The 18,999-nt window shown below is 36.6% G+C and overlaps 1 protein-coding gene across 1 annotated transcript in view; it reads right to left on the bottom strand.

Annotated features, from left to right (window-relative positions):
- Positions 1-18,999, bottom strand: part of WDR41 (WD repeat domain 41) — a 93,660-nt gene that overhangs the window by 16,650 nt on the left and 58,011 nt on the right. The window contains 5 exon segments of the mRNA XM_007943441.1: positions 1,388-1,482; positions 2,344-2,465; positions 8,066-8,250; positions 12,820-12,930; positions 17,529-17,591. Of these exon segments, the coding sequence (XP_007941632.1) occupies positions 1,388-1,482; positions 2,344-2,465; positions 8,066-8,250; positions 12,820-12,930; positions 17,529-17,591 (576 nt within the window).

Below are 18,999 nucleotides of genomic sequence, written 5' to 3' on the forward strand. Positions count from 1 at the left end.
TTTTAGTCCAGGACTAAGGGAATGATGGTACCCCTAGTACTATGCTGAAGTTTTTTTGTTTTTCCTCTTTTAAGGTTGGGCAATCCTACTTCCGTAGTGATACTGCCTCGGAAACCCAAGGAGGGGTCGCTACGAGTCGGGGCCAACTCGACAGCAAACAACAACAACAACAACAACATTTCATTACACCTTTCTTAGCCCCTACTCACTCTCTGGTGAAGGTGTATTAACATGATAAAGATAGATGCTGCAAATCAAAGAGGAGAGAAGTAAATGCTTGAACGGCAGCATCTAATTTAGGGAGAATAAAAAAAGCATAGTTCAGACTTAGGCATTTTAAAAAAAGCATTAATTCAATCAATCACCAGTTAAGGACTACATAATCAGGCACTAAATAATGTAGTATAGACCATAGTAATAAAGGGTAAAGAGGAGAAGCTATGTGTATGTATCCAAAAGCAATACCCTAGGACTTCACAAAAGTTTGGGCAATCTACTTCCGTAGTGATACTGCCTCGGAAACTCAAGGAGGGGTTGCTATGAGTTGGGTCTGACTCGATGGCAAACAACAACAACAGGACTGCACGTAAGTCAGAAGAAATTGTATCAGCATCTGATTTCTTATGCAAAGGTTGTTAAACATCCAGGGTTTTGTTTTCAAACCAAAAACATGGAAGTAAAAATGCCATGAGATTATGACATAAACTCAAAGAAAAGTGTATTTTTCCATAAAGCCATTTGAGTTCAATGATAATGATAATGCTTCAAGATTTAACCAACTCTTTAGATTGACATCTGAAAGTACAAATTCTGTTAGTGTATCAATCAGAATTACAGATGATATAAATTAATTACATGCCACTATTAGGCCAGCTGGTCATTTAGATTATCAGAAAATAGCAGTTTTTTTCTCAAAGTAATAAAATCTCAGTTGACTTAAATGGAAATAAATAGGCAGTTATATATTAAATCAATTTATATTAATATAAATTAAAGTTGTAAAGATACAAATCCTAGGTCCCCATGACCATATTCTGAAATGCTTCACCATATATATCTTACCAAAGAAACCAAACCAAACTCACTGCCGTCGAGTAGGATTCGACTCATAGCAATCCTTCCTCGGGTTTCCGAGGCATTATCACTACGGAAGTAGATTGCCCAATCTTCCTTCCGAGGAGTGGCTGGTGGGTTTGAACTGCCAGCCTTCTGGTTAGCAGTCAAATGCCTTAGGCACTATGCCACCAGGGCTCCTATAAACATCTTAGGTCTCCTTTGAAATTCTATTTGGAGCACATTCTAAACTGACTTACTCTTGTGGTTACAGGCCACTGATTTTCTCTTGCCTTTCTTATGAGAAAAAGAAAGAGTGAGACTAGGAGAAGACACTCACCTGTTGGTACAGGCTCAGCAGTGAGCTGCTGTTTTTCCCGTAACTCCCAAATGCGTACACTGCCATCTTCTGAGCATGAGATTAACTGCCTGTCAGAACAAAAGATGAGTATAAAAGACAGAGCACCATGGAAGGCTAGTGCTCAGTTTGCAGCAGTGAAAGAAATCAGTGAGGGCCTTAACTGCTTTTATTCAGCTCTTAGCAGGAACTGATATATATATATGAAAAAAAAAAAAAAACACAATTTACCTTGGCTTTACAACATGAAGTAAAAACACTCTTCAGGAAAGGTAAAAGCACCCTTCAGGAAAGGCACACATTATACTATGCTACATACACTCAAATATTCTAAATTTATCATCTCCATTCTTTAAAATGCATTAAGGAAAACAGGCTATGAATTATTTTCAATGTCCTGCCCAGCCCCCTTCCTTCCTTTTAATATTATCTCTTCTCAGTGTGCCTTTCATTCTAAAAATATCCTGCATTAAAAATGGTATTGCCTTCACCTAATTTCATCCCAAGACAGCCAAATTTACCAAGAAAAAAAATCCTCATTCACTAACCTTAGGCAATAAAGAAACCACCATTTGATTCTGGCCATAAACTTAAAACAAGCAAAATGTGGGTTCATGGAAAACATAAAAATGAGTACATTTTAAGTGCCCAAAAGCCTTCTACTCATTAAAATAAGTACCAAATTTTTTAATTATCTCTTCTTTCAGGAAATTCCATGTAATTCACTTGAACTTTGCTTCTTTTAAATTTTGTGATATATTGCATCAAACTTGTCTGTTACAGGGAACCCTGGGTACTCTCCATTTCCAAAATAACATAACAGGTCAAGCCATGATGCCAGGTAACTTTACCACATGAGGAATTAGGTTGGTGGCCCTCGGAGCCACAAATTTCTTTCATCTATTGCATGCAGAACAGGTGGAAACTTGTACCTGTTTGGAAGCTTGGCAATGTGCAGGACATTTGAGTCATGTGCAGTTTTCTGGCAGGCAATCACACGTTTCATTTGAAGGTTATACACATATAAACCTCTTCCAACTGCAGCAAATATATTCTAGGGGGCAAAAGTTCAGAAATGGATGTCAAACTAGTATATCCTACTACCTAGTGTAATAGATTTCCAGGCATAGTGTGATATCAGAAAGCCCTGGTAACTTTCCCTATTCTTACCTTCAGCCTAAATTACTGTGCTGCCCTCTGAAGTTCAAAATTGTCAAAACACCAAGGAAAGCTGAATGTTTAGAAGGTAGGGCACAGCCACTAATACAGAGAAAGCTCTGTATATCACACCTCCTCAGCATCACTTTCTTCCTCACAAATATGACAGGTGGAGAAAGGAGCTAGTAGCCAGACTGTTCTGCAGCATAACTGCTGAAGTATAACCAATTCTAATAACTTGTGGATTCTGCATTTGCAAAGTACCCTACTGGTTAAAATTTATTTATAACCTCAAAATTAGTATTTGCAATGCTTTCATAGTCATTCGTGAACATGCGAAGAGTGGGAAAAAATTTAAAAAGCCCAAATGAACATGCCAAACAAAGAGACGATGTCTTCTTGCTTCAGCTCTCTTACTGTAAACAAGTGTTCTTTTTGCAGTCTATTTAGTGCCATGGGTTTTATTTTTTTCACATTTTTCTGCTGTTTTGCTGATTTTACTGTTTAAAATGGTTCCTAAGTATAATATTCCTAAGTGCAAGAAGGCTGTGATGTGCCTTATGCAGAAAATAGCATACATTAGATGAACTCATTTAAGCATAAGTTACAGTACTGTTGGCATGAGTTACAGTACAGAACTCATTTAGGCATGAGTTCAATGTTGATGAGTCAACAACACACCATAAAACAAGGCTCTATCTTGATCGGCTGATGAAAATGCTGTGACCAGAGGCTTGCAAGAACCTAGGAGCAATGGTTCATTCAGTAGTTGTTAATTCAGTGTTCACAGTGACTTTCTAGAATATAACTACTGCCAACAATTAGAATAAACTATATAAACTTGGGTTTTCAATCACATAACACAATAAACATCCTTGGAAAAATTACTTAGCTTCTTTTGCCTGAAAAATGTGAGCAAAATTACTTGAACTCTACATTAAAGTTGTCAACAATTTCATTCTACTTTGATCAACAATCAACATCCATTGAAGCAGCAGTCAAGAAATCAAATGATAGTACTGCATTGGGAAAATCTACAGCAGAAGAATTCTCTAAAGTGTTTTTTTAAAAAAAAAAAAAATCAAAGATGTCATTTTAATGACTAAGGCACATGTGACCCAAGCAGTGGTCTTTTTTAATCACCTCATATGCATGAGAAAGTTGGAAGTGAAAATGGAAAATAGAAGAACTGTTCATTCACACTGCAATGCTGGCAAAGAATAATAAATATAATGTGGACCGCCAGAAGACTGAACAAATCAGTCTCAGAAGAAATATGATCTGAATGCTCTTTCGAAGAGAGGACGGCAAGACTCTGACTCATTTACTTTGGACACATCATAAGGAAATACCAAGCATTGCAAAAGGACATTATGTTTGGTAAGGTAGAGGGTCAACAAAAACAAGGAAAACACTCAATGAGATAGATTATTAACACAGTAGCCACAGCAATGAACTCAAACATACCAAAGATCATGTAGACGGCACAGGACTGCGCAACGTTTAGTTCTGTTATACATAACATAGTGCCCAAGGCACTTGACTGCTAACCAGAAGGCTGGTGGTTCAAACCCACCAGCCACTCCTCAGAAGGAAGGTTGGGCAATCCTACTTCTGTAGTGATAATGCCTCAGAAACCCACGGAGGGGTCGCTATGAGTTGGGGCTGACTCGATGGCACGTAACAACAACAACAACAACAAAAACTATGTCACTCTGAGTCAGAGGCGACTCAAAGTCAACTAACAGCAACATCTTAAGCAATCAAGAGACCTAACAAAGAATACAAAAGAGCATAGGCTATGATAGCACTATTATTTGGCTTCACAATAACATTCTTCCAAATACAGTATCAGAAATACCTTTTTACTAAGAACACCTTTAGTCTTTTGAGACCACTTTCACCAGTATTATCTCACTTTAACCCCAAAACATCTTGTTAAGGTAAGACAGGCAAGCTTTATTGCCATTTTCTAGATGAGCAAGTTAAAATAACAACAAAAAACTAGTCACACACAAAATAAGACATAAAGTCAATATTAAAATCATATGATCTATACCTTGCATTTTCCTTAAAGCACACTGCCTAGTTTCTGACATTATTTTTCAAGTTGCCACACTTTTGTTAGCACTTGTATTAGAATCATTCATTCATACTCAGTAGGTACTCAGTGAGGCAGACCTTTCAAATATCTCTACAGATTGTCCTCCTGTTTTTGCCAGAGACCCTGGGCCCTCTGAAACCTTCTCAAAGGATTTCAAAGGCTACAGAAGCTACAGAACTACAAAACTGGACCAGAGTATGCCCCAAGTGTTAGAAGAGTCATAATCTGGAATGATCTACTTGACCCTCAGGATCGGTATTCTGCAACCAACAATGTAAACTGAGGACCAGTAGCCAGAGATATTAATGAAAAGAGCTCACCAAAAACCTAGAGCCCTATGTATAAGCATTCAATGCAAAGAAACTCTAGAAAATAGTGCTACAGACCAGGAAATCCATGTGTGGATTTTACCTTTAGAGAATTTATAAACTTTGAGGATAGAATTTACTCAAAGAAATTACCCCATCAACCACCCATCATCAGTAATCAAATCCTCTGTAGAAGTGCCAAAGGGGCAAGGAGGTCACATCTTCTGACCTCCTCTAACCCCACAAGAGGAAGACAGAATAACCATCAGTAGCCTAAGGCCTATTCTTGTGAGGCCAGACATGCTGCCTCCCTCCAGCCCTTTCAGCAACCCTGACACCAACCAGTCCTCTTGCAGCACCCACCACCTCTCTGCTGGGTTCAATAACTCGCTGCAGTGGCCACACAGAACTCACTCATTATGGGGTTTATTAGGGAAGCAACAGGCTACCATTCAAGTTCAGAAATGCACTCAGTCTCTTGTAGCCAGCTGTCTCACTTAGCAGCCGACGTTCTCTCTCTCAGCAGCACGTCTCACTTCTCTCTCTCAGAGAGTGCATGTCTCTCAGAAGTGCATTTCAGCAGGTCTTCTCAGCCAGCAGTCAGAGACTCTTGTCTCTACAAGGGCTCCTTTTGAGAGTCCTACACACCTGAGAGAGAACTTCCCAGAAGAGTGCTTCCTGCCACTTGCAACAGAAATACCCCAGGTGGATAACTTTAACAATCAGGAGCTGCTCAGTTGCTCATGGCAAATTCCACCATGGAGTTTACAAAGACTTATGGCTAGAAAAGCCATACCAGGTAATTTACTACACCACAAGAAGGAAAGACCCTCCAACAAGAGAAAGAAAATTAGGGACACAGAATAGTACTTTATCAAGCATTTATAGCAGTTAACAAACATCAATCAAAATAGTCATACAAAATGAAAAATTTTTTAAAGATTGACTTTCATAAAAGTGAAAATAGGTATAAAATTTTTAAAATATGTAATTACTAGGCTAAACTCTTAAGAAATCTAGTCTCTATCTTTTCTGGGACCATTTTTTTAATTATAGATTTTTTTTTTCCAAAGTAAAACTTACAAAGAAACAATCTGTGGGTATACTAGCATTCTTTATTTTTTTTATTATTATTTTAAGAGTTTGTTTTACATCCAACATAATGCGTACATTTAGTTTCATTCCCCATTTACCATGTCCAATCCTAACCCAGTCTCTTCCCCTCCTTACCCTGTAACCCTCCCCATGCCCCTCATATTTATACACTACTGTTTGTCCTATACTTCCTCAATTTGAATGTTGGTCCTCTGGTGTCCCATGGTCCATTGCTCCAAAGGATGTATTACCATAGAGTATGTGGGTGCATCATCCTGAGTTGAGTGGTCTGCATGTACATCATGTTAACTACTGGGCTGAGAGCCCACCCCTGGGGGTGTATTCTATTCCAGGTAAAGAATGTATTTCAGGGCCATAGTATTGGGAGTGTTGCCAGATTTCATTTGACCAGTAACTCTGGTCATTATTGAGTTTTTGGATTTTGTTCCACATTTTCCCTCCCACTCTATCCAGGATCTCCAGATTTCATCCTTTCCTAAGTGGTTGGCATTGGTAACCAGGCACCATCTAGTTCTTCTGATCTCGAGGGCCATTGTGTCCTAGGGCTGATTGCTTCTAAATGCCCTCTTTGTGTGTGTGTGTGTTTTTCTTCACTTCCGATGCTTATACTAGCACTCTTTATATTATTTTTTATTCTATTCTTTTCTTCTTCTAAGTGAGAGAGATGGAAATAAAACAAAAAAATGTACCATACCCCCCACAAACCAGAATACTACCACTGAAATATTTAATAAAAATAATAGTATGCATTGTCGTCATTAGTTGACCTCTAGTCAGCTCCAACTCATGGTGGCCCCACATACAAAAGAACAAAATGTTGCATGGCCCAGCATCATCTTCATGACTGTTGATATGTTTGAATTCAGTGTTATAACTACTGTCTACTGCATTCTAAACTAGAGGGCTCATCTTCTAGGAAAATACATAGCACAATATTCTGCTGTGATTCACAGCGTTTTCATTGGCTAATTTTTGGGAGTAGATCACCAGGCCTTTCTATCTAGTTTGTCTTAGTTAGGTGGTCCACTGAAACCTGTCCACCAGAGGTGACCCTGCAGGTATTTCAAACTTACCAGTACTAGATATAACATGCACACACAATTAGAAAATTTAAATAATGCAGGAAGGTAGAAAATACAGTGCAATAAAAGCTTTCTCTAATCCTCTCCTCAAAGGTTACAACTTATAAACATTCCTTGTAAATCACACATTTTCTGAGGCCCTGAGACTAAAAGAAGAAATAGTCAAATGCTTTAGGTACTATGCCACCAGAGCTGGTACTCTCTTACTACAAAAAAATACATAAAGTGCTTTAAGAACATCACTGCCCAGAGAAAGGACCAAAATTAGCAATTCTTACACATCATCTTAGTCAGAGACTAAAAGAGAAATATTCCTAAAATTTTTAATTTCTAAGGAGCTCTGGTAGGGCAGTGCCTAAGGCATTTGACCACTAACCAGAAGGTTGGCGGTTCAAACCCACCAGCTGCTCCGTGGAAGGAAGATGAGGCAATGTACTTCCATAAAGATTTACTGCCTCCAAAACCCAACGGGGGTCACTAAGAGTCGGAATCAACTCAATGGCAGTGAGTTGGTTTGGTTTTTGGTTTTACCTTTCTAGAAAATGCACTAGAATGTACAAAAGGATTTTTTCCCAATAGTATTCCTTAAAATAATTTTAAACATTAACTTCAAGTCCTATGGAATTATTTAGTCCAACCCAAAATTTCAATATCATTTTAAAATCTCTGGCCATTTAATTATATCTTTATTCAAAGATAAGTGCTAAGATAAAAATGTTTTGTCAATGCAAGTGGTACAATCTTCCAAAAACCTCAGGCCATTTTAAAGCATAATTTAAAACCATGGAGAATGATATCATTTTGTATCCATCACTGGATTAAATTTGAAGTATCAGAAAGCAGGTTTTCTTAAAAAAAAATTTATAGATATTTTATAGATTTTTACCTCTTCATCACATGTAAAATGATGAATAGAAATATCGTTTGGTTTTTGACAGAGTTTTATTTCTTGTTGGGTGTCCAACTGTAGAGATGGGTCCCAGAAGTTACGTTCATAGGCCTGTATGGTCCAATCCAGGATATCCCAGATGATCAGCTCTCCAACATGGGAGCCAGTGACAAAACTCAAGTCTAGGAAAAGTTCACATATGCCTCATTATTGATTATTTTACTTAGGTTAAAGATAAAAATGTGTGGAATGTCTAATAGCAATGCTTTATAAAATCGCAATAATTAAAGCAAGGTGATACTTAGACTAGGCCAAACACAGAATTAATAGAATAGAAAGACTAAAAATAATCCACAATTTACTTAGTTACTCTGCATATGATAATTACTATATTTCAATTCAGTAAGAAAAGAAAAACCTCATGTTGGAATATTTAGTTAACTATGTAAGGGATAAAAAGACTTTTATCTTGTATCATGCATCAAAATGCATTTCAAATAGATAAAAGCATGAAAGGTACATTAAAAAAATGAAGGAAAATACTTGCTAAGGCGCTTCAAAGGAGATGAGGAGGGAGCAATTACGAATACTTGCTTGGCAAAAAAAATCATAAATAACAAAAAAAAACTGGGGGAAATTTGCAATTTAGATGTCAGAAAAAGTTCATTATACTTAACACACGAGGAACTATTATAAATTAATAAGAACACAATGAATACCCCCCAGAAAAAATAGGCAAACAATCTGAACAGGCAAAAAAAGAAATACAAATGGTCAGTAAACATGTGAAATAATGTTTAACTTCCTTAATAATTAAAGAAATATAACAGCAATGTCATATCATTCACTAACTTGCAAACTGTGAAAGATTATAAAACAATACCCAATGCTGGGAAAAGCATAGAAAGTAAGTACTCTCAGGTAATGCTAATATCCTAGTATAAACTGGTACAATCTTTCCAAAGATTAATTTGGTAAGGCATACCAAAAAAAAAAAAGTACTTAAGAAGTATTAAAAAGTGAAAACCATTAATACAACAATTGTGCTTCTAGAAATTCATCCTGAGGAAAGTGCATAAAAGACATACCTGCATGGTTGTCATACATAATGTTAAAAATCTAAAGAGCACCTAGACATCCAACAGGGGGTTGAATAAATAAGATGCCCACAAAATGAAGTAGTAATGCTGTTATCAAAAATTAAGGTGTAAAAATATGTTTATTTTGACATGAAAATATATTATGAGTACTGTTACAACACACAGATGAGTAATTATGAATTCATTATTCATTTATCAAATACACCAGCAGGACAGAAATCTTTAATAACTAGATGAACAATCACTTAGAAACAAAGAATTACCAGCAATCATACATATAAATATCATATTGCCTTGGTTCCAATGACATTATCAGGTCATTTATTAAGCTCCAATTTCTATAGTTTATGAACAGACTCTATAAAATTGATTAAGTAAGTTCACTTCTCATCTGTGGAGAGAAATAGGCTTCTAGTTTTAATAGCGGAAAAGTTAAGGCAGTGCTACAGGGAGACAGCTCGGAGGTTAGGAGTGAATGGAGGGAAGGACACAGGGAAGAAGTGACTATGGGGAGGAGATTGGGGGAGAGCTGTTGCATTGTGGGAAATTGTAGTCAATGCCATGAGACAAAGTGTCTGTGAACTACTGTATGGAAAATGAATTTGCTTTGTAAATTTTCACCCAAATCACAATAAAAATTTTTAAAAAGTTAAGGCAGTATGAGTCAGTCTGACTCAATGGCACATAACAACAACAACAATCTTTCCATGCCCTTTTGTTCCACCCCTTCGCTCCTCTTTTCCAAGTTCATTCAAGCTAAAAAAAAAAAAAAGCCAGAGAAGTTAAAGAGTGAAGGTTGCTTTGGACTCCAAATCTATATCCACAGTCAAAACACAGTTAACTTAACCTGCTGCTTGTTCTGACTTACTCTTCTAAATACAAATATCTGTCATTCATTTATGCAAGAGAAAAAAAGTATTAATGCCCAGTTGAAATGGATGTCAGAAGAGACTCTGAAACTTTCTCTTGAACGGAGAGTAGCTAAAGTCAATGGAAGAAATGACAAGATGAAAGAGCTGAACAGAAGATTTCAAAGGGTAGCTCAAGAAGACAACGTGAAGTATTATAATGAAATGTGCAAAAACCTGGAGTTAGAGAACCAAAAAGGAAAAAGCTCGGCATTTCTTAAGCTGAAAGAACTGAAGAAACGATTCAAGTCTCAAGTTACAATACTGAATGATTCTATGGGCAAAGTACTGAACAATGCAGGAAGCATCAAAAGAAGATGGAAGGAATACACAGAGTCACTGTACCAAAAAGAATTGGTTGATATTCATCCATTTCAGGAGGCAGCATATAATCAGAAACCAATGGTATCGAAGGAAGAAGTCCAAGCTGCACTGAAGGAACTGGTAAAAACAAGGCTACAGAAATTGATGGAATGCTCATTGAGCTGTTTCAAGAAATGGATGCAGTGCTGGAAGTGCTTACTCATTTATGCCAAGAAATATGGAAGACAGCTACCTGGGCAACTGACTGGAAGAGATCCATATCTGTGTCCATTCCAAAGACAGATGATCCATCAGAATATGGAAATTATCAAACAATATTAGTATCACACACAAGTAAAATTTTGCTAAAGATAATTCAAAAATGGTTACAGCAATATATTGACAGGGAACTGCCAAAAATTCAAGGTAGATTCAGAAGAGGACATGGAATGAGGGATATCATCATTGCTGATGTTAGGTGGATCTTGGCTGAAAGCAAAGAATACCAAAAAGATTACTTGTGTTTTATTGACTATGCAAAGGCATTTGACTGGTGCATCATAACAAATTATAGGTAACATTGCAAAGAATAGGAATTCCAGAATACTTAATTGTACTCATGAGGAACGTGTACATAAACCAAGAGGCTGTCATTCAAACAGAACAAGGGCAAGGGCATACTACATGGTTTAAAATCAGGAAGGGTGTGCATCAGGATTGCAGTCTTAAGCATACTTATTCAATCTGTATGCCAAGCAAATAATCTGAGAAGCTAGACCGAATGAAGCAGAACATGGCATCAGGATTGGAGGAAGACTCATTAACAACCTGCAATACGTAGGTGACACAACCTTGCTCCTGAAAGTGAAGAAGACTTGAAACGCTTACTGATAAAGATCAAAGACTACAGTCTTCAGTATGGATTACACCTCAACATAAAGAAAACAAAAATCCTCACAACTTGACCAATAAGCAACATCAGAATAAATAACGAAAAGATTGAAGTTGTCAGGGATTTCATTCTACTTGGATACACAATCAACACCCATGGAAGTAGCAGTCAAGAAATCAGACATTGTATTGCACTGGGCAAATCTGCTGCAAGAGACCTCTTTAAAGCGTTAAGGGGCAAAGATATCACTTTGAAGACGATGATGCGCCCAACAGAAGCCATGATATTTTCAATCACCTCACATGTATGTGAAAGCTGGGCAATGAGTAAGGAAGACTGAAGAAAAGCTGACACCTTTGAATTACGGTGTTGGCAAAGAATACTGAAATACCACAGAATGCCAAAAGAACAAACAAATCTGTCCCAGAAGAAGTACAGCTGGAATGCTCCTTGGAAGCAAGAATGGCCTGACTTTGTTTCACCTACTTTGGTCATGCTGTCAGAAGGGACCATTCCTTGGAAAAGGATATCATGCTTGATAAAGTAGAGGGTCAACAAAAAAGGCGAAAATCCTCAACAAGATGGAGTGACATAGTGGCTGCAATGATAGGCTCAAGCACAGGTAGGATCGTAAGCATGATATAGGACTGGGCAGTGTTTTGTTCTGTTGTACATGAGGTCCCTGTGAGTCCGAGCCAACTGCACAACATCTAACAAGAACAACAACAAACAGGGGCCCTCTAATCTGACCTCTGTACGCAGATCATCCAGCAGAGTTCTGAAATATAAGTTGTCACTTATTTGCAAGTGAACTACCTAAATCTCAAGTTTTTGTGGTTTCTGATCCTATCATGCTATCTGATATGAGATTTAGCTCATGGGAAATACTGATTAAAATAATTTATGAAGCTAAACAGGTGTTTGACAAGTTGAAACTAACAACCATGAGGAAGGGCAGACACGACCCATTTTCCGAAGACCTTTAGTTTGCTACTATACTCAGAGTATTTAATCATGATTACAATGGACTTGAATTCTGTTCATTCTACTCTAAGTTTGTAACTTGCATGTGAGTATTATTCTCTAACAAGGTTATTTAATTCAGACATTCATTCATGTTCAAACTGTGAATGTCAAAAGAAGACAGTGGGTAAGACAAAAAAGCATAACTATTTCTCATCTCTACAAAATAGGAACTGCCAGAACCATTTTCCAAGAAAGACTGCTATACTACTAAACATTAGTCTTTACAGCCCACAACAATCATCCCACTGCTACCAAGTACTGATTGAGGTAATCATGCTCTCCTTGATCTGCTTTCTCTTCTCCTTGTGCCTAAATCTGAGACCTACCAAAGGTATTTATGGAATTTACTCAGCTCTACTAGCTTAAACTTCAGAGTTAAGAGAACGTCAACTCCTACTAATCCAAGGTATTACTTTAACAGCAGTAATTTTAGAATACCAGAAACAAGACTAAAGTTCAGAATAGGTCATATTAACAAGTGTAAAATTTTACAAAATAGAAACATGTACATAATGAACTTACCATTGACGTTAACCAATGAGAGAATATTATCTTGGTGATCAAGAAGGCGCTTAACTTCAAGAATATCCCATTTTAGTGATCCTTCTATGGGTGCTACCAACCTAAAAATTACTTAATGAAAAGACAGATAAAATTTTATTAAAATTTCAAAGAATATAAAATAATACCGCTGCTCAAAAAAGCAAGTATTTCACTAAGTGAGAAATACCTACAATACTGAAAAATCCATGTCCAGGAAAAGTCTTATACATATTACTTCAAAATACTTTTATCAAATGCTTAAGATAGTTGAAATGATCTACTGAAGTTCAAAGGGAGTGTGTCCATAGAACTTGTTTCCTTTATTGACACATACAAGCCCACTATCAACCACTGAAGCCTCATCCCCTCTAGAGGCTTCAATCTAAGTCCAGCTATTCTACTCACACCTTCTCTAGCCAGTGACTGGCACATACCCCTGAACCATCATCACTGTCAGCCTTCTTTATTCATGTTCCCATTGCCAGCAAAATGAGAAGTCATGTCTCCAGGCCAGTAAGCACTGCTACAAATTCATGTTTAACATCAACTCAGTGAAGACTTTAGCAGCCACTATTTTAAAAATTCTTGTCTTTATGTCTAAGGATACATCACTAAATTATAAATTTTCTGAGAGAATATGCCTTATAATTTTAGGAACCTTAAAGTTCTTATTAAATGTAATAGATGTACTTGTTCCCTGTCTTATTATCTGACTTTAAGAAATATGATTTTATTTAAATTAGTATAAATCCTAACTTTAATAAAGAAAACTCAAAATCAAATCAACTGAAATAAATTAACAATCATTACTAAGTATCTACTATGTTCCAGGAATTTAAGATACAAAATGTTAGGCCCAGACTATGGTCAGTCTATGCCCAGTCTAGAGTAGGAGTGAGACTGGCTTGGCTTATAATCAATGTATTAAGTGCTATAATAGGCAATGTATAAAATGCTATGTACAAAGATCAGTATAACTGAATCTGTCAGTCTCTGAGAGACTGGAAGGCGTCAGAGGTCGTACCTTTTGTTGGCTACTTACTAGAGTTTGCCTTCTTTCTCACATTCTTCTCTAGAAGCAAAGTCATGCTCTAATTATTTCTATAGATCTGGATAATATTTTACCAACTGACAAATCTTTAACAAGGTTATTTAATTCAGACAGACATTCATATTCAAACTGTGACTGTCAAAAGAAGAAGGTCCTTAAGTCAATATGAAAGAGAACTCTTCTTGATACTTATTTAAGGTTCTGTGAAAATTCTACCTCAGTTGGAATAAAACTATCAAATGATTTTGTGATAGAGATTTTGGAATAACAAGCAATATACCAGTTAATCAAACCAAGATAATAATCTGAAATATTGACAGAAAAAAGAAACATATAAAGTACTAGAGTCCATAAATATAATATTTAAAGATGAATATTCATAGGGTCATTTATTTAACAACTTAAACAGAACAAAACAAAAATGAATCACGTCAGAGGGCAAAAGAGGAGCAACAGCAATTCTATGGGAGAGTCAAAAAAAAAAAAAATCCTGGCCTTCTGAACCAGGATGAAGCTTCAGAGCTGACAGCCTTGCTTAGCTAGTAAAGCCTGAAAGTCACTGCAGCTACTGCACAAAGAAATCATATTTCCCATTGAAAGGACTCTTCACATAGAAAAAGAGAAATTGGCATGAAACATTTAAAACCAAGTACCCTAGGGGGTAGCTTGGTCTTTCAAATAGAAAAGACTTCATTTATAGGGACAATATTTATTTTTATATAAGGAAAAATAGCATTCTATCTTTATGATAAAACCAAGTAAAATGTAGAATTTCATTTTTAAGAATGCCATGAATTTTTTATAAATTATTTTTGGGATAAAACCAACTACTATTTTTTGTAAAATGATAGTATGACTTCTGCTGAAGTACTGATCTTTTATTGTTATTTCAGTGATTCACTCATTCATTTATTCATCTGTTATCTGTTAGCATAAAGAGGAGGAACAAGAAATTCTCACTTGCTGAAGAGCTTACATTCTGCAGAGGAGTCAATAGAGGGACTAAAAAGCAAACATTATTTTAAAGTAGTAAATGTAATGATATGTGTGCAGGGTACTACAGGAAAAAGAGAGACTTGAGCTGAACTCTTAAATTAGTCAGGTCAAGAGGACAATGAGTAGTACAGGCTGACAGTGTAAATGTAAGCATTGAAGTGAGAAACATTCAGGTGGGATACTCACAAGCAAGTGAATGCTGAGTAACAAGAAATAAAAGGCTCAGAAAAAGGAGGCATATAATGAAGGCCTTGACTTGAAATGCCGAAAAGTCTGGATTTTATTTTTAGACCACTGATGACCTTACTTAAGGAGCTTTGGTAACGTAGTGCCTAAATCATTTGACTGGTAACCAGAAGGTTGGTGGTTCAAACCCACCAGCCACTCTGAGGAAGGAAAATTGACTGTGCAATCTACTTCCGTAAAGATTTACCACCTCAGAAACCCAAAGGGGGTCACTAAGAGTCAGAATTGACTTGACAGCAGTGAGTTTGGTTTGGTTTTGGTTTGGTGACCTTACATTGGTCTTCTAGGGCAAAGATTTTATTCATCTGGGGCAAAAATGAAAAAAAAAATAAGGAGCATATATGAATTCAATTTAAAGTCTTATTATTTGTTTTGAGATTATGTTCTTCAATACTTTTTTATTAAAAATGTCATTTTTACAAAATGAGGGTGATGACATGATAATTTGTTTTATGTTTTCACTCAGCAAAATAAAAATCTGGCAATTTTATGCTGCTTTCCAAAAGTTATTTAACTGTGGACTGATCAGAAATTTGAGAGTCTAGGAATGAATGCTGTAGGCAGTTAAGAAGCCACGGAATCTTTTAAGAAGGGAACAGCTTGCATTTTAGATATATTCCTCTAACATCTACTGGAGAATACATTTGAGAAACACTAAACCAGTGGACAAGAGTTGAGTTAGGAGACTACTGTGGCCAACTAGTCAAGAGAGAATGAGAATCTCAAGAGAGCAACAGTAGCAAGATTGGAGAGGTGGGGACCAAAATATTTAGAACAGTAGTCTTCACAGAGTGGCCCCTGAATCAGCAACCTTAGCATCACCTGATAACTTACTAGAAAGGCAGACTCTCAGGCCTCACTTCAGACCTGGTGAGTTGGAAACTCTGAGGACTGGGCCAAATGATCTGTGGTTGAACAAGCCCTTCAGGTGATTCTAATGCTTATTAAGGTCTGAGGACCACTGAGTTAAAAGGAAAAACAGCAAAACATGATCAGCTGGTAGAGAAGAAAGGCAGGGAAAAGGTAAGTTTCTTCTCAGCTGCAGTGGAGAACACAAGAAAACAAAATTTCTTCAAGGAAAGAAAAAGCTAAACACAAAGTATTCAACTTCAGAGACTGCTTATGAAAGGAAAAGCACAGGGCCTAGAAAATTATTTCTCAGACATGATTACACATGGAAAGGTCAGGTGAAGAAAGAGAAGCTTGACTGCAAACTGCCAATCACATGGCCTGCAGATAGCAGTTAGCAAAAGGTGACTAATTATCCCATGTCCCACAGACATTTCCAAATATGCCACCTGATAGAGCAAATCCCAGGGCAAGTCTCTAGAAAAAGTAGCAAAAAGCAATTATCGAATGCCCTGTGGGCTACGTTAGAAAAAAATTCTTCAAGAGAAAGCAGCTTATAAGAAACATGCTTACTTTATCACTTCTCGGTAACCAAACCCCATTCATAAGGCAGTGAGCACAAATGGCTTTCTTCAGGGCTTTACTCTCTTACTCCTCAAGGAAATGGCACAAACCTCGCTGAGGAAAATAGGCCCCATTCTGGCTTCCTGATTTAGAAACTTCCCAGTTCCTGATTTAGTGAATTCTCCAAATAATCTTTCTCCAGTCACCTCCCAAGTTACTAGTTTCTGGAATGTTGATTGTTATTTCATGTGGTTAAAATTTTTGCTTTAGTATGATTGTGGATCAGCAAGGGAAATAACTGTGGGGTATAAATGGCCCTCTTTGGCACCAGAGGAGTGGGATGGTCACCTGTTCAGCACTCAACAGCTTGCCCTCTTGGGTTATGTTAAATCAAGTATAGTACACCTACTCCTGTCTTATTAAATATCTCATTATCTGACATTTCACATTTACAATCATAGTAAAAAAATCTATTTACTTTGCACATTAATGACATACATCTGGCAGTAACAAATGCTGAGGGGTGAAAAGAAAGTAACACTGGCTGTGATGGTTAAGGTTATGTATCAGCATGGTAGGTCATTATTCTTAGTGGTTTGGCAGTTATATAATGATGAAATTTGGCAGTTATATAATGATGCAATTTGACAGTTATGTCACAGTCACCTTCCAATTGTGAACTGTGACAATAATCACAGTCACCTTCCATTTTGTGAACTGATGTGGTCATCCTCCATTTTCCTGTAATACCAGTTTTCGTATAATAGCCTGATTTTTGGAACCTAACTATATTGATGAGTAGTGGGATACAAAAATTGATCTAATATCTCAAAAATATCTCAGTCTCCATATTACGTAAATAATCCCAGGAAAGCAAGAATGGGGTAGGGGCAGAAGTTCCTAAAATATAAAACTAATTAGTCTAGTTCATAATTATATAAGTCCAATTCATATTTTAAAAGGAAGAAAGAATCATACTCACTGAGTTCTTTTCCAACTGCTGCTACAACACAGTTCTTGGGTATTCCAATCAAAGCACTGATCCCTTCAATAATAAAAAAAAAAGTAAAGATTTACTGATTACATCAAAAACAAAAATATTCTTAGTTATATGTTACTATTTCCCATAAAGGGGGTGGTAACAATAAAGTACACAGAATTTGTGCCTACTACATACATACATTTCCTTACTTGCTTACACAAGGAAAATGATTTTGTGAAAACTATGTTTGAGACATGTGGATAGACAATATTGATTTATTTAGTGTAGGATATGCTCTTTGAACATTTTTACTACTGTGGTAAAGTGATACATTCAGCTTTTCAAACTTATTTATCAGGGATCCCTTAAGATAATCACATTACTCACTGACAAGACAGAAAACTTAAAAAGAGATGTAAGCCTCCAGCTATGAAATTAAGAGTTTGCCCTCAATGTAAAGAACCCTGAGCACTGACATTAAATGAATTAGACAATAATCACTTAATACATTTATAAAATTCCTTACATTCCTGAAAGAGTAAGATTGAGCATTTCACCATATTTCACTTAATTATATAGAGTTCTGAGTATTTCTTTAAAACTGAATCATGAAATGATTTTAGGGTAATGATGACTTCTGAAAGATGTTACAATTATTACTTTTGTGAGAAAGAATTAAAGACTTGATACATTAGACTCAGAACCACCCTATATGTTTGTAAAAAAAAGCTGTTTATTAATTGTTCATTTTTCTACTATGATGTTTTAGATGCAACTCATTATATATATTTCATATAAATATATATGCATATTTACAGAGGTACAACTTATAATATATAACTTATGTATTATATGTAATTTAGATATGTGAATATGTATTATATACAAAAATTGGGAAAATATTCTACTCATCTTTTTATCCTTCCCACACAACAAAAGACCAGTACTATTAGTGATTTGGGGAATATTTCCTGTCATAATTTTTTCTCTACATAGGCCTGCTTTAACAGTATGTTTTATAAGTATTCTCCCACATACAAAGAGGAGACAGTGGTGATAGATGAGTACTGTGAAGTCGTAAGGTCTACTTCCAGGTGCCCACATGCACATTAAGCTCAGGAACATGGCCCAAGAACATGTATGACAAAGTTTTCCTTAATCACTTTTAAGAAATTGTGGTAGAAGGGAAGAAGAAGCCAAAAGAATGGTGTGGGGGATTCTCCTCTCAATTTTGAACAGTGTGTATCTTACACAGGATAAAAGCCAGGAACCCAGACAGAAGAGCAGTCAGCCCCAGGGTTACAGTTGAGGAAAGACAACTCAGGGACACCCAAAGTAGCAGGCAGGAAGAGCAGGAGAAAGGGGATTAAAAGCCAGGAAGCCAGAGAGAAGAGCAATCAGCCAAAGGGATTAGGTGAGGAGAGGAAACTCAGGCCCGCCCAGAGTAGCAGGCCAGAAGAGCAGGAGAAAG

The sequence above is a fragment of the Orycteropus afer genome, unplaced genomic scaffold (genome assembly GCF_000298275.1).
Source record: "Orycteropus afer afer isolate SDZICR_OR568_19922 unplaced genomic scaffold, OryAfe1.0 scaffold00107, whole genome shotgun sequence".
Classification (NCBI taxonomy): domain Eukaryota; kingdom Metazoa; phylum Chordata; class Mammalia; order Tubulidentata; family Orycteropodidae; genus Orycteropus; species Orycteropus afer.